The following is a 16721-nucleotide window of genomic DNA, read 5'->3' on the forward strand; positions in this document are numbered from 1 at the left end:
GTCATCTGGTCAAGCCCAACTAACAAAAGGAGGAAATCCCATGAAGTCTGACATAGAGTTAATAGCAAAGTGGGTCCGAGATGCATGGGAAGACATGCCAGAAGACATGGTGCGACGTGCCTTCCAGAAATGTAGTACTAGTAATGCTATGGATGGCAGTGAAGACTGCGCTTTGTATGAAAATGACAGCAGTGATGGTGATGACGGCGATCTCAGTGAGGACAGCGTCTATGATGACCTGCATTGGGATACGGATGATGATGAGGAATCCAGTTTTGAAGGATTTTAACTCTTTACATTTTAGCTTGGTTGCTGATTGAGCTCAGGGAATAGTACTCTTAAGGTACCATTGTTGATACCTTATTGTTTTTGTTGAACCTATTTTCCACTTACTGTGCTGGTTTACTAATGTTAAATGACTTGTCCTTTTACTTCTGTTTTCTATTTAAAATAAATATTTAACTATATTACCCCACTGATGTCTCAATTTTTAGTAATTTTATTTTCATTTGTTTTGATTATTGAAACTCACCAATAGCTTCTGCATTTTCCACCCTAGGCTTATACTCGAGTCAATCAGTTTTTCTGGTTTCCTAGGTAATAATTAGGTAACTTGGCTTATATTCGAGTATATACGGTAAATCTTTCCAGGAGCAGAAAGTCTAATCCCTGGAGCAGCTGATGGTTTGAACTGCTGACCTTGTGGTTAGCAGCCCAATTCAAAACTCACTACACCTTCCAGCTACAGTGATTTAATCAAATGCTAATATAGGTGTTGCTGTGAAGGTAGTTTATATGTGTGGCTAACAAATTCATTGCAGATGTGATTAACTTTGATTTAAAATAAATAAAGAGGAGCATCCTTACCAATAGGGGTGGGCTTCAGCTAATCAGTTGAAGACAAGAAGATGAGAATACTGAGATTTCCCAGAAATTAACAAGCTCTGCCTCAAAATCACAGTGTCAACTTTTGCCCAAGTTTAATTTTAAGATTTCTCAGACCCCACTGTCTTGTGAGCCAAGTACAATTTCCTACTACTTCTGTTTCTCTGGAGCACTCTGACCAATACAGATTGGCAGGGCTAATCCTTAGGTCAAAATAAATCAAACATCTGGGAGTTTTTGAGAGCTGAGAATGCTTCTGTAATACTTACCGTGGAAAACCTGGAATACTATTTCTATAAATAAACTACATTCCTCCTGGATCTCCGGGACACTGTTGGTGAAAGCCCCATCTTAGTACCTACAACTTTCCCACCAAGGACTAGCACTGTGCCTCCTGACCACAGTCTGGCCTCAACTGTGTTGATGGGATCCACCGTGGTGGCGGCAGTTTTTTCCAAGTGGGCGGTCCGAAGGGAGAGGATGGTAAAAACCCAGTGTGTCAAGCCAATTCCCATGAGATGCCGAAACAGAGACACAGAGCCACTGAAGTCTGATTACTCTCATGATTTATTAATATTCAGATTGAAAAAGGAGCCTTAGAGCCGCAAGTTACGCTAATTGGCACATTTGCTTTATTTATTTTTTTAAACAATCTGGGTTATTTTTAATGTTTGTTCCTTTTAGTTCATTCCATCACATTGAAAAGGAGAAAAGAAACATGGTTTTGAATTCACTTGATCTTTTGGACTCCTCGGATGAACGGGACATTGCACACACACTTGTAGCAGAGAGATAGGGAGGAAAAGTGGACTCCCACAGGGTCACACGCACCAGATCAAAACACTTGGATACAGTGCAAGAATTTCCCCAAATGATTGAATCATCATTACCAACAACTCGCCATAACAACACCAAAAACAAAAATGTTTAAGCCACAGTTTGACTTGGGATCTTTCCTGCTTTTTTTTTTTTTTAATTTTGCCACACAGAGAGAAAAGAGGGTTTGTGGGTAGGGGAGGACAGACTCACAGACGTGAGCAGGATTGGGAGGGGAACTTCAGAGTGGAGTTAGAGTAGAGGGTGGGAGAAACGGGGGTCAGGAGAGGGGAGGGTGGGGACATGGAAAGCCGTTCCTTAAAGTTCAGGCATGTTCTTGGTCCGCCTCACGGTCTTCTCCTTTACCCTCCTCCTGTCGGGCACTTTCCTTAGGTTGGGTTTCATCTACAGCTTCTGAGGAAGAAGAGAAGAAGGAGGGGGGTGTGAAAGAATTAGTATTTTGTTTTATCTGCTCATACGATTCAAACCATATCTGAGGAGCTTTAAGAGGGAAGGAACAACAACAGTTGTCGTCGAGTTGATTCCAACTCATGGTGACACTACATGTGTCAGAGAAGAAGTCGGCACCACAGGGATTTCAATGGATTTAAAAAAGTAGATTCTCCAGAATTTTCTTTTAGGATGGACACAAACCTCCAACATTTCAGTTAGCAGCAAAACTTGTCAACCTTCTGTAGTAGGGGTTCCCAAGGTAAACATAAATTATTTCTATCCCAGCAATACCCTTTCCAAGCTTCGAAGAGTTACTTCCAGGATGTTGTTCCTTGACACAAAAGAGACAAGTCAGGAACAAAGGTATTAGGAACCAAGAAATTGCGGTTGTCTGTAATCTCTCAATCTGACCATCAAGTTGTCTGTACCCAGGCTTTTCAACTCAACTCGCTGTGATTCCAGGTGACCCTCTAGGACAGGGCAGAACCGCCCTGTAGATTTCTGACACGGCAGCTCTTTATGGCAGGAGAAAGGCCTGTCTTTCCACACAGACTCTCAGCATAGACAATCAACAATGACCTTTTCCGTCAGTGCAGACTAATAATGACAGATACTTTATCTGGTGGTTCAACATTCACTCCAACTCTCCTAGTTCCTGATGTATGCTACTAAAATGTTAGAAAGTGAAATACTTGAATTTCCCATTTTTCTTCGAGATACAGAGGCTATGTCACACACACACACACACACACACACACACACACACACACACACACACACACCAAACCCAAACTCACTGCTATCGAGTTAATTCTGACTCGTGGCGACCCCAGTAGATTAAGGTAGAATTGCCCCCTATGGGTGTCTGAGATTGGAACTCTCTACAGGAACTTCTGGTGGCTTTGACCTGCTCACCTTCTGGTAACCAGCCCACGGTGTTAACCACTACACCACCAGGGCTCCTTCCATGTGATACGGTCCAGGACAATTGGATAGAATTCCCTGAAGAGTGTTTCCCGTCCCAAATAAAAACAAAGGATCCAAAAGAATTCATCTCCCTTTGATTCTCTTCTTGATAACTGGGGCCTCAAACAAGACAGGATAGCCTGGTACCTATCTCATGCTTCTGAAGCCCAAAAGATGGCAGAGTAGAAGTATAGAAAGAACCCTCGTTAGACCACTGGACCACTCCTGGATGTCTTTTGTTTAGACTTCTCCTTGTGTGTGACAAATGACCTCTTTAAACTCTGGTCGTTTTCAGTTCATTGCGGCTGAACACATTCCAACAGAATTCATATATCCATAGGGCAAACGTCTTTTTGAAGGACCGTTTTCCCTCAGGAATTGATGGACTTCTCTGTCTGCCTAGTTTCTCCATAGAGCCCAGCCAGCTATTTCATGCAACAGAATTATTTTGGTAATCCAATATTGTCGAGTTGGTTCCAACTCATAATTACTCTGTATACAACACCCTGACTCACCCTGCACCATGCTGACAATCATTCCTATCTCTGAGGCCATTGCGTTAGACTTTGTGCCCATTCATCTCATTGACCCTGTTACTTTATCAAAAATCATGCCATTCTCCAGGGATTGGTTCCTTCTGATAATATGCCCAAAGTACATGCGATAAAGTCTTTCCATTTTGGCTCTAACCAGCAGTTTACCCCTGTATAAGCTAATAGAGAATTTCTTTACCCAGAAGCCATTTGTTACCATCCAATAAACTCTGTGTTGGGGTCCCCGAGACCACATCTAAGTTTAACAACTCCCCAGGGAGCAGTCACAGGATTCACATCAAATGCGACTCGGGGCTGTACTTTAATTGTAAAATATACAGAAAAAGGATCTGTAAAAAAGTCCGCCATGGAAAAAGTTCAATGCGGCAAGTCTGGAGGAAGTCAAGGTCAAATTCTAAGAGTTTTCTGTATGTGGACTCCCTTTGGATATGCGCCGTTCCTCCAGCATCAAATGGTGGCAATTCTGTGAAATGCTGCCTACCAAAAAGAACATTAGAAACTCGAGGATTTTGCTGGGCGGACTGTACAGGCCCCCTCTGCCTACCATGTGTTAATTTCCCGGACTCCCAGAAGGAAAGGAGGTGCCCAAGCACAAACCAGTGTTTGCCGAACAATTTAGGCACAGTGGACCATTCCACAGTTAGAAAACGGTGGGAACCCCCCAGAAGCCCACGGCCCCAGATTCCATCGAGGGCAGGCATTTTTAGGATAGCAATCTGAAGCCTGCTATTTTAACTCTTCCGCACAATCCTCAACGTTTAAAATCCCTGTATTCAAAAAATTAATTAATTTTAAAAATCCCCGTATTTTTTTATTGATGCCTATTGTTAGCACCTCCCAGCTACTGGTATTTCTTGGGAAGAAGTCTCCTGTAGGGATAGAGTCTTTCAAAGCTTTTGAGGCACAAAATATAATACGACTGTGCTTTTAGAGGATTAAACTACCTCTACTGTATGAGACTGAGTTGGTGTTGCTGAAGCCAGAGGAATAGGAGTCTTTGGGGAGCCTATTAGATGAGCTTATAAGAATGTGTCACTTTCAAGGTCAGCTAATGATACATACACATACGTATATATATTCAGATAAAGCTGAGCATTTATACCAACTAAGATTACCATTGCGATATATATATATACACATACATATATATATACTGTCCCCGCTATCTAACTTTGCGGTCTCCACCTCTCTAAAACTAATCTTTCAAATCTCCTAAGTGGCAGGAAGCGTTTATCTCCTTTGAAATGAATCTGGCCTTTGGAGTCAAACTCGATTGGTCTGGTAAATAACTTTAGCAGTTGCAATGAATAATTTTACTTTACAACAACTCTTTTTTTTTTTTACTCAAAATTGAAACTCTGATTTATTCTATGGTGTTTGTAACTTGGACGATAGTCAATTTCTAAAAAAGTAGTCATTCTAGTGTTGTGACTATTATTCCTAAAGATTTTTTATGGCAGTGCTTGAAAAGTTCTTAAACTCTTTAAGAACCAAGAATTGATGAGTAGTTTAAACTTTTGAATGCAGAGGTGATGGTCTAATATGAAAACTTATCACCTTATACACAATTAAACAATTTTTAAAATCAATGTCACAATCACATTTTGCAGGAATAAGTTTTAGATAAACTAAAGAATTTCTGAAGTCTTATCTTTCTAGATAATCTTCCTCATCCACCATAGAATTTGGGTGACTCCTGTAAAACCAGGAAATCCATGGGGGGCTGTTCTTCCCTCTTCTGCAGGGTTGCTGGGGGTCAGCATGGACTCGGCGGCAGTGAGTTTGAGTGGGCGTGTTTTGCATGCCTCAGTTCCGTCTCCACGGATGCTTCTATAGAACAGTCTTCTAGCCCTGCCCACTCATTTGGCGAGCCGTCTACTCACAGTCTACTATCCTCATCAGCTCCGGAAACCACACACAAACAGACGTCAAATAGTTTGTGGAAAAATTGAATGAAAAGAGAATTAAAATTTTCCACAAATTTTTGAAGCCCTCTCACGTTGATTGGCCTCTTTGAACTGCCAAAAGGAATCATATTGTTTCCCATCATGTGCCTGAGGCATAGAAGGATCTGTAGTAAAACCATGAGATGTTGAACCTATCGACTAAAAAAATGTGGGTGCTAGTTAGTACATGTCATTAGAGGGGAATGAAGACAGTCCAGAGAAAAGGAGGAAGGTAGACCAGGAAAGGTGCAAAAGTGGTACAGTTTCAGGACAAAGGGGAGAAAAGCACAGTAAAAAAAGCACAGAGATTAAAAGAATCTGAGGCCTTTCTACTCCCATAGAGTGACAATCCCTGAAACCCAGAAGGGCATTTCTATTCTGTTCTACGGGGTTGCTATGGGTGAGAATTGACTTGATGGAACGGAGTTTGCACAGTGAAAGAAACAGCTAAACTTCTTTGGCTTTGGAGGGAGCTAGCTCCTGCCAGACGTCTCCAGTTTCTCTTGTCGTTCGTTGCCTGATCCAAAGAGAAAAGAGGACTCAATCCCTGTGTAGCACGAATGACGAAGTACTTGACTGTTAGTGGTTCTAACCCACCTAGCGATGCCTAGGAAGACAAGCTTGAGCTAATTCTGAGAAGCCACAGCCAGGAGAACCCTATGGACCAGTTTTATTCTTCTTACATGGGCTTGCTATGAGTCAGAAGCACTCAAGTCAATGGTAACTAACAGCAACAGGAGAAAGGGTGAAACTTAGTCCCTATGTAGCAAGAAGGCAGTACTGCAGGCCCAATCGAAAGAGCTTCGTTAACATCACATTCTATCGCCAAATGCCACAAACTATATTAAATATAATTATTACTTCGCTTAGCCAATAAATTGCTTTGAACCTGCAAGGTGCGAGTATTCTTCTAGGTTCTGGGAAACCACAGTAAATACAATAGTCCCTCTCCCTGCTTCAACTGACGTTTCTCACGATACACCTTTTAACAGACAATACAATTCATACTCACAGAATACCAGCAAGAGGCTTTTAAAACCATCAGCTCTCCGTGGCAGGAAGCATAGCTATTTGTGCTCCCCTTTGAAGGCCCAAGAGGAGCCCTGGTGATGGAGTGGTTGCACATTGGGCTGCGACCCAAAAGGTCAGCAGTTCGAAACCATCAACCTTTCTGCGGAAGAAACATGGGGCTTTCTACTCCCACAAACAGCGACAGTGTCAGAACCTAATAGAGTGGTTCCACCCCACCCTGCAATGTTACACGGAGTCAGCATCAACTTGATGGAATGAGTGAGCGAAAGCCCCAATGTGCAGCAATGAATCAAGAGGATTGTGAGTAACTGTTCATTACACGAAAGAATGATTCATGTCCTCATATTAAAGGCTTGGAAACAAGTTCAGGTACATCAAGAGACGTTCCCTAAATCAGATGATGTGTTCCTGACCAAGACAGGACGAAAACCAAAGTATTCTCCTTGCTTAGGTTTTCCCATTATTATCAGGTGGCCAAACTTGAGCACAGGAGGCTAAAGCTTAACCAGTTTTATTCATTCAGCATTAGAAACTAAGTAATCAGAGCCCTCACGTTTTAAGAACCTACAAACCTTTTTGAGATTAAAAGAGAATTCTAAAGTACAAATAGAGACCATAAAATTAAAAAAAGTAATTAAACTTAATAAATGTTTAATGGTTGTGGTTACCGTAGATGCCATCCAGCGGATTCGGACTCATATCAACCGCAAGTACAACAGCATGACGTACAACAGAGTGAAGCACCACATGGTCCTATGCCATCCTGACAATTCTTTCAATGTATGAACCCATTGTTGCAGCCACTGCGCTATTCCAGCCCACCAAGGGTTTTCCTCTTGATGGCCCTCCACTTATGTGGTAGTTACATACTGTTCATGTCCATTTGAACTATAAAAGTATAGGGGTGGAGTCTAGCCGGTCTATCCGGTCAATCAGGTCACAGCTTGATGGTACCTCTGGTGGGCGTGGCCTTCTCCTAAGGAGGATCCTGGGAACTTCCTCTCTTTCTCTCTCTCTGCTTCACCTCCTGTGGACGAACCACTTTGAGCCATGCTGATTGCAGCTAGAGCCCCGGGATGGTTGTCCACTGCCATTGGATCTACGAGATTTTCCACCCACCAGACTGTGATCTTCCTGCATTCTGTGTCATTGTGTGAGGCTATGTGAGTCTAAAGAGGGATTTATGGACTAGTATCAGACTTATGGTAATCAGTTAACTGGAATGTAAATCAGCTTAACATACACAATTGTACACACATCCTATCTCATCTAAGTTTTGCGTGCTCTCCTATGTTGTGATATTCAGCAAAGGGTTCACCTTTGTGTTAGTTAAAAGGGATTATTAACTATCAGAGATAACATGGATGAAGGCAATAAGGTCAATAAAAATTGAATAGGCCACTACTGTATTATATAGAGAAACACGTAACTATCAGTCCATGAACCCTTAATAATACTGTGAGAGAAAAGTGTGTGTGTGGCGGGGGAGGGGGTGTCTTCAGATAGTCCCCAGGCAGTGAACAAGTTCTATTCCTAACCATGTCTATAAGTATTTAAGTGAAATTTATAGGTGGGTCAAACAGATGCATATAATTCCTATTTATCTATACTTCAGTCACTAAAATAGGGAGTCCTGGTGGCATAGTGTGGGCTGTGATCTGAAAGGTCAGTAATTTGAAACCACCAGCTACTCTGTGAGAGAAAGACAGGACTTTTTATTCTCATTAACAGCTGTCGTCTCTTTCTCTCCTAGTTCTTTCCTCGATTTCCTTTTACTTTCCTCTTGCCCCACTATCATGCTCAGCCTTCATTTGGATTTCAGTAATTCCTCTCCGTTACATTGACCCTGATCAATCCCTACCAGGTCTCTTACACCCTCCTTGCCACTGATTTTGAATCACTTGTTGTTCCCTTGTTCCTAGGTTAGTTAACACCACTTCCTTTCCCCGTCTCCCCTGTAATCATCAGTCCCATTGTTTTCTCCTCCAGATTGTTTATCCAGTGTATCTTATCTAGATAGAACTGCAGAGATAATAATATGCACAAAAAGACAAGACAGTGCCAAGCAAAGTGACACAGGAAAACAAAACAATGATGCAACAAAAATAAAAACAATTATCAAAATGTTTTAAAAAGCCTGTAAATAGTTCAAGGTCTGTTTGTTGACCTTTAGGAGTATTTTCCGGTTGGGTCTAATGGGGTGCCACACCCTCGCCCCAAAGCCTATTTTTGGTATTCCCTCAGGGCTTCCTTGCTCTGCTCCCCTTGCAGTTCTGTTATAGAGGTCTAAATATAGGCATGTACATATGTAAATATATTTATATATGATGATGGGGAAATAGATCTATGTGCTCATTTATAGGTTTAGTATTAAGGTAGCAGATGGACATTGGGCCTCCACTCAAGTACTCCCTCAATACAGGAACACATTGTTCTATTAAACTGGCATTCCATGATGCTCACCTTCCCAACACAATTGCTGAAGACAAAGTGGGTGCATAAGCAAATATGGTGAAGAACGCTGATGGTGCCTGACTATCAAAATTTATAGCATCTGGGGTGTTAAAGGCTTGAAGGTAAACAAGTGGCCATCTATCCCAGAGGCAACAAAGCCCACATGGAAGATGCACACGAGCCTGTGTGATCATGAGGCGTCAAAGGAATCAGGTATCAGGCATCAAAGAACAAAAAATCATATCATTGTGAATGAGGGGGAATGCAAAGTGGGGACTCAAGGCTCATCTATAGGTGACTGGACATCCCTTTGCAGAGGGGTAGTGGGGAGGAGACGAGCCAGTCAGTGCGATGTAGCAACGATGAAATATACAACTTTCCTCTAGTTCCTAAATACTTCCTCCCCCCACCCCCCAACCAACTATCATGATCTCAATTCTACTTTACAAATATGGCTAGGCCAGAGGATGTATACTGGTACAGATAAGAACTGGAACCACAGGGAATCCAGGATGGCTGATCCCTTCAGGACCAGTGGTGTGAGTGGCAATACCTGGAAGGTGGAGGGAAGTGGGGGGATAGAAAGAGGGAACCGATTACAAAGACCTACATATAACTTCCTCCCTGAGGGATGGACAACAGAAAAGTGGGTGAAGGGAGACGTCGGGCATGACAAAATAATAATTTATAAATTATCAAGGGTTCATGAGGGAGGGGGGGATGGGAGGGGGAAAATGAGGAGCTGATACCAAGGGCTCAAATAGAAAGCAAATGTTTTGAGAGTGATGATGGCAACATATGTACAAATATGCTTGACACAATGGATGTATGTATGGATTGTGATAAGAGTTGTACATGCCCCCAATAAAATGATTAAAAATAAAAACCAGCTGTTGTCTCAGAAGCTCAGTGGCAGCTTTCCCCTGTCCTGGAGGGTGGCTGTGAGTGCATCAACTTGACGATGAGAGTTTGGTTTTCAGTTTCAGTCACTAACATTTATTGCAAGGAAAGGCTGGACACCTTTGCAATGATTGCAAACAAGAAAAAGTGCTTATGATAAAGAATTTGTGTGTGTGTGTATAGGATTAGTTTCAAATTAAGGCAAACATTTTATCCTAATAAAAGGCAAGTAAGAATTGTGCATAAAGTCTGGGAACAATATGCACACAGAGAAGAAAGAAAAGCTATCAGATGTATCCCAGATAGTGGATTATCCCAGATCTGCTTTCATGGATCTCCGGAGATGAGACTGGAAAGGCTCTAGCCTCAGACAAAGGAGAGTGTATTGAAAATAGATTGTGTTTTGTGTAAATATATCCTTTTGAGGAGACATGTCCACTTTATGAGACTGAATACAGGAAAGAGCTTTTAGAACTGCTGATTTGTTCCTTTTTCCACTAATGCCATTTCTAGGCATGCCCTTCTAATTAATAAATTATATTGGTCACGTACATTTCTATTTTAATTGGCAGCCTCATTGTCTTTGAAGAACCATAAAGGATGGCTCTCTTGGTGTCTTGTATAAATTATCCAACTATATTGAATATTGTTATCTCTTAATATATGCTCGGATCCGTTATGAATAATTTCACTTAAGACAGTTACCTTACTCACCCCATTGTATGGTTAGAAAAAGGAAGAATTGGGATGGTAAGTTACTTAACTCAGGCTACATTCTTAGAAAATGACAGGAGCCAATTTTAACTTTTTCAAGTACTTCAAATGCAGTTATAAGGTGGACAATGAGTGAGGAAGCCTGAAGAATAATGAATGCATTTGAACTTGGGTGTTGGCAAAGAATATCGGAAGTACCGTGGGCTACCAGAAAACAAACAAATCTGCCTTGTAAGAAATGCTCCTTAGAAGCAAGGATGGTCGGGCTGTGTCGCACATATATTGGACATGTTATCAGGAGAGACTGGCCCAGAGAAAAGAACATTAATCATACTTGGCAGAGGGTCAGTGAAACAGAGGAAGGACCTAAGCCTCACTCAGCACAGTGGCTGTAACACGGAGCTGAAACTTAACAATGAGGGTGAGGTTAGTGTGGACTGAGCTGTGTTTCCTTCTGATGTACATAGGGACTTTTTTTTTAATGAAAGAAAATGGCTCAAAATAGAGGGAGAACCTTAAAAAAATATGTGGTATGGTCTTGGCACTTTCTGGCACTAATTACATAATTGGTAAATGTTGGAGATGTTAATATGTAATCCTTGGCATTTGTGCAGACCCTTTGATTATGGTGAGTGTCAACGATGCGTGAATAGTTGAAACCAGCTGGTCACTCCAATTACCACCATCCAATTAGGGCAAATCATCCTATTCCCTGTCTACAAGATCAACCTCCCTCTGAGACAGTTGCCATAGAAGCTTAAAGACTGAAGTGACACTTAGTGCCAAGTGGCATTACAACAAGTGACTGGAAGGAAATAGGTCTGGTGTGAGCCAATGAGGGCAGTCAGGGGTTGCTGGTGTGGCCATCCATGGTCATCCAGCGAGCAAGAGAGCCGAATGCGTTTTCTCTTATTGGTGTAGCCGGGGGATACTCTCACTTTCATTGAGCATGAAGACCTAATGTGAATTGGCCCTCTATCAATGGTGATTTTAGTGAAGACATTACAAGAAGAGGAAATGAACCCTGTGGTTTGGATACACTCAAATACCTTGAGACGGTGAACGTGTCCTCACCTATGCTTCATGACGACTACCTATCTCTGGATGCACTCCTACCCAACGCGGACTTGACCCACAAAGAAAATCAATTCTATCATCCACTTTTATGAGGAGAAAATCAACCAGATTTTGTGATGAGACAGAGGGTCTTTGAAAACCACCCAAAACAAAAACCCAAACCTTGATTTTAGTCGTTTGAGCTCAAGGAGGGGTAGTTATTACATATTGAGGTAGTTCATTTATTGTGCCAACCTGGCCGATAAACACATATGGGGTTAGTTGAAGGGCGGAGGGATAAATGGCTTAGTGAGCCTCGCCTTTCGAGTTCTCCGGTCTCTTGCTTTCTGATGGTCGCACCAGGGTGCAGCTGCCTTAGCCAGTTACCTGCTTCATATGGCAAGGCTCACTTCCTGCAAGACGTTCCTGAGGAGAAGCCACATGGACCTACCCCGATGCAGCCCTGGGTGCTGGAGCAGCCATGTGGAGACCCCTGCCAGTGCTGAGATGCTTACACATTCACTGACTCGGCTTTCCGCCTGCAGTCAGCATCATTGCGTGTTTTGTGAGATGGAGGAGGACTTTGTGGATTGATGTTGGACATATGAGTTAATGTTGGACTTGTGGGCTTGGGCAGCACTGGGTTGGGATGTTTTCTTGATGTGCACTTAACCTTTATATAAAACTCTCTCTTGTACATGAGTTTCTGTGGATTTGTTTCTCTAAAGTACCCACACTAACACAAGTCTCTAAGTTCTCTTTTGGTGCACATTTAACCTTTATATAAAACTCTCTTATACATGAATTTCTGTGGATTTGTTCCTCATAAGGAAGCAGTCCTATTCTTATGAGAAGTATAAACTATGATTTAGAATTACTGTTTCATCTACCCTATTGATATAACTTAAATGGTATATATACCACTTAGTTTCTAAATGTGTACATCATGAACTTGGACAGGTCACGTTAGAATCGTACTAAGAGCTGCAACCCTCCAAAGCCCTGGCCTTTGAACCTGGACAAAACTACCGCCTTCTTCCCGGCCTACACGCCGGACACCGTCACATTCTCTGACTGCCTCCACAGATGGAATTTTTTGTGTGTAACTTAAAATAGAAAACGAGCACCAGCGGCAGCAAAGCCATGTGTCTTTAATTTTTCACAAGGGAAGGACCCAGGTGTTCCTCAGTCATTGAAATGCCTCGAGCCTTCTGAGGGGCAAGTACTGCTGCATGCACTGAAAATATCACGGTGCTGATAGAGAACTGAAAACATCTCTACCTTCGGAAGAGCTCACATGTTGGTGGTTATTGTCATGAGGTGGAGAAGGGAGGGCGAGGGAGAATGTGGTAGGTCGAGTGGATGAGTTGGTCCTCAAAGAGCAGCAAAGTCCCTGCAGTGGTTCTCAACCATCTCCAAGAAAATTATTTTCTCAGACGTATGTAGACACCTCAGTTTTTCCCATTCTTTTGTGGTGGATCAAGAAGAGAGAAAAATCCCGTGTTTTATGAGTGTACTTCTATTTATGAAGTTTAACTATACACGGGTTATACCTGTGATTATTTCCTCTAATGAGTCATGCACCGTGTGGAAATAGCTTGCTCAGGTCGTCTATGGCTTTGAGCTTCAGTCTAGGTCTCTTCGAGGTGTCCGGCCACTCTACAACAGTGGGTCCTGGACAATGTGTCCCTGGATGAGGCATTCAAATGCACCTGTGCCTTTTTTTCTATTTAAAAGGCAATGCTAGTGATTATACTATCAGGATTTGTTAATCATGATAAGACACATTTATCCTTTTCACCGAGACACGTTTGGGCTTATTTCAAACTGCTCAGGACTGGACGTATTATTTGGGGCCTCTCAACTGCTGAGCAACTCCATGTGGCCCCAATAAAGACACAAACAATTCTAAGTCCCATTGAGAAAGTGTCGTGGGAGCCTTAATGAGTCATGGGGGCCCAGATGGATGCTTTCACAGAGCTCCTTAAAAGATGGATGCCAAGTTGTCTCCCGGATGCTAGAAGCACCTTTTGCCTTTCTGACTTCCAGTCATTTCCTCGAAAGGGTGAGACCAGCACGCGGGCGCATTTGTTGGTGAGCAAATACCAGGAGCAGATGCAGCGACTGCTGCCTGTGCGCTCAGCCCGGCTGCGCTGCTGCTGGAGGGATGGCGCTGTGCCCGGCTGCTATCGCCACAAGGAGCTCTCGCTGCCCTGTGTACTGGCTCTGGTCCAGGCCCCTCCACGGCCCGACATTACTGAAATTACTTTGAGTGCATTTCTGAGTCAAACATTACCTCTTGGGATCTGCCCGGCTCTCCCCACTCTTGTCAACATTGATTAAATGGAAGCTGCTATTATCCTGGGGCCATGCCCACATCATTCTACCCATCACCACTGGGCTGGGCATTCGCTTCCGTTTTTCTTTTCAGCTTTCTCGCACATCCTCATTTCAAAGGCTCAAAAAGCAACTATTAAAGGTGGGGCATGGGGAGGGGGTGCAGGGAATCAGTCGTGAATGTACTTTGATTACTTATCCGGTCTTTTTCCCTGAGTCGTGACCCCGGTGTCCGCTTGAAGCCTGCCGTGTGGCATTGGGTAAACATTGTGGCCGACAGCTTACCTCTTTCCACTGCCATGTTTCACACGTTAAATTTCGTTCAAAGACCCGAGTCAGCATGTGCCATTTTGGTGTTTGTAGGACGGAGGGAGCCAATATGACATATCTCCCACCCCTTGCTCTTTGGGAGAGGGCTCACAGGAGGGTGGGCACAGGATAACACACAAGGAAGGAACCCCAAAGAAAAGACTGAAGCATCATGTTGAGGTCTCAGTGATGTCCGGAGCACACCGGACACATCCCCGCGTGTCTCCTCAGCAGGCGAGGCCTGGAACCAAGTGGATCGGGTGCGCCTCTTGACCAGGAAAAAGCGAGTGAAAACAGCCTGCTCATTGACTAGAGCAACTCCATTATAGAGACTGGCACAGAATCTAGGGTTTCTAAGCTACAGATTAAAAGAAAGATAATGCTTTTGTTCCAGAAAGCAGAGAGACTTCCGGATATGTAGGAGGTATTGGCTGATCAAGGTGTTTACTGAGGGGTGACCAATTAATCCCCTGTGCCTCTGTGTCTTTGCAGACAAAAGCATTGCAAAATGACTGTTATTTGTGACCTTGCTGCTAAAAACATTGAGAGATAACTCAGTTATTTATTATCTCTTTAAGGCTCTCTTGAATCTTGCATATCTGTGTGATTGTCTTAGAACATAGTGCTTTTGTTATTCAAATGTTAAGAAAGTGTGACTAGTTAAGGAACATTTGCATAGATAAGAGTTTAAGAATGCTTTTTAAGTTCCTTGATGTTTGTATTGTAACCAATTCCTTGTAAGAAGAGTATAAAAACCAAGCTTTGAATATACTGGGGACTTCAGTCCATCAGATTGTTGTCCTCCCAATCCCATACTTTGTACATATCTCTTTCTTTTCCTTTCATCCGCACGCCTCATTTCGGACCAAGCTTGATGCAGGACGGATAAAAGATAAAACAGAAGTTCATAGAAATAGAAATTAGAGGTGGCAGGGTCTTGAACACTTTGAAAACGTTCCCTCCATCAAGCATCTCCCAAGTCATACAAACTCAGTGTCCTAGCTTTCTCCCCATTAGAAATGAGGGGGAAGATCAACACATTATCGTTTATGAGATCTGTATTGATGCTTGAAATTATTTTTGAAACAGGACACTATTTCAAAAGCAAACAGATACACATATAATATTAAATAGCTCCAACTGTGTGTTTTATTATTGCCATGATGAAAAAGTCCATTTTCATAGACTGCGAATCAAAACAAACCCAAAAGACCTACTTCATTCCTCCTCACAGCCAAGTCACCTGTTGGGCAGCCAGTGAAATCAGTAGAATCGATGGAGTCGACCTTAACAGTTCGTACAACGGAGAAAAGAAAGGTGGAGGATCAGAATAATGATAAGCAAGGAGAACATCTATGACCGAGAACTTCGGAGTATGTGAAACAGCCGTGCACCTGTCTGCGTGGATTCGAGCCCCTCCCATTCAGTGGCCACACAGGACAGTGCAGAGCTGGCTGTGAGCTTGCAATTGTGGCCCAGGAGAGATTGTCGCCTTCCTGTGGAACTGCTGGTGGGTTCAAAGAGCTGGCCTTGGTTAGCTGCTGAACACTTTAACCGATGCGCCACCAGGGCTCCGGAAATGGAGAGGAGGGCCACACTGTTATGTTGAGGGCTGCTAAGGAATGATCAGAACAATCAAGCTTAGAAATGGTTTGCTTTACTTTTTTTTTTTCCTGCAGAAAGATATATTTTTATTTTTAAATCTCATCTGACAGACATGTGTCTCCAAACTCCATACCGGAACAGCTAAAGGCCTGCACTGCAGGAGATCTGATCTGTTGGCATTTTCAAATTCTCATGAATGTTCCATAACTGATTGCACACGGTCATTACCACAATTGGAATGTTGGCTCACAGCATTGTGCCTTCAAACCATTTCAAAATGTCCTTTGGAAATAAGGGTTTTTCTCCAAGGGGCATCCAGAACACTTGCAAACACGTGTGCGCGCACACACACATACGCACACACACACACACGCTTTGGGGCTCTTATGTTTTTTATTTAAAACACTTTTGAGATCTGTACATCAACAGGAGAACAATATAGCCATTTACTCTCATAAAGATTTGGGTGAATATAATTGAAAAACCCCACTTCTATGTATAGGGTCACTATGAGTTCGAATCACCTCGAAGACAATAAGGTTGGGGAAAGGCAGAATTGGAGAACCCGAGAGTTTGGGTGGATCTCAGAGAGAGCATCACTGCCAATGGAGTCCCTGCTGACTCACCAACCCAGCAGGATCCGGTAGGACAGTCCCTATGACAGGGGTTCTCAACCTTCCTCATGCCGTGACCC

General features: G+C 42.9%; 1 protein-coding gene across 1 annotated transcript in view; it reads right to left on the reverse strand.

Moving 5' to 3' along the window:
• Window positions 1-1451: 1451 nt before the first annotated feature.
• GAP43 (growth associated protein 43) overlaps window positions 1452-16721 on the reverse strand; it is a 133892-nt gene continuing 118622 nt past the window's right edge. The window contains exon 3 of the mRNA XM_075543455.1: window positions 1452-2115. Within this exon, the coding sequence (XP_075399570.1) occupies window positions 2027-2115 (89 nt within the window). The 3' untranslated portion in view covers window positions 1452-2026. The remainder of the gene's footprint in view (window positions 2116-16721) is intronic.

Source organism: Tenrec ecaudatus, chromosome 2 (assembly GCF_050624435.1).
Source record: "Tenrec ecaudatus isolate mTenEca1 chromosome 2, mTenEca1.hap1, whole genome shotgun sequence".
Classification (NCBI taxonomy): Eukaryota; Metazoa; Chordata; class Mammalia; order Afrosoricida; family Tenrecidae; genus Tenrec; species Tenrec ecaudatus.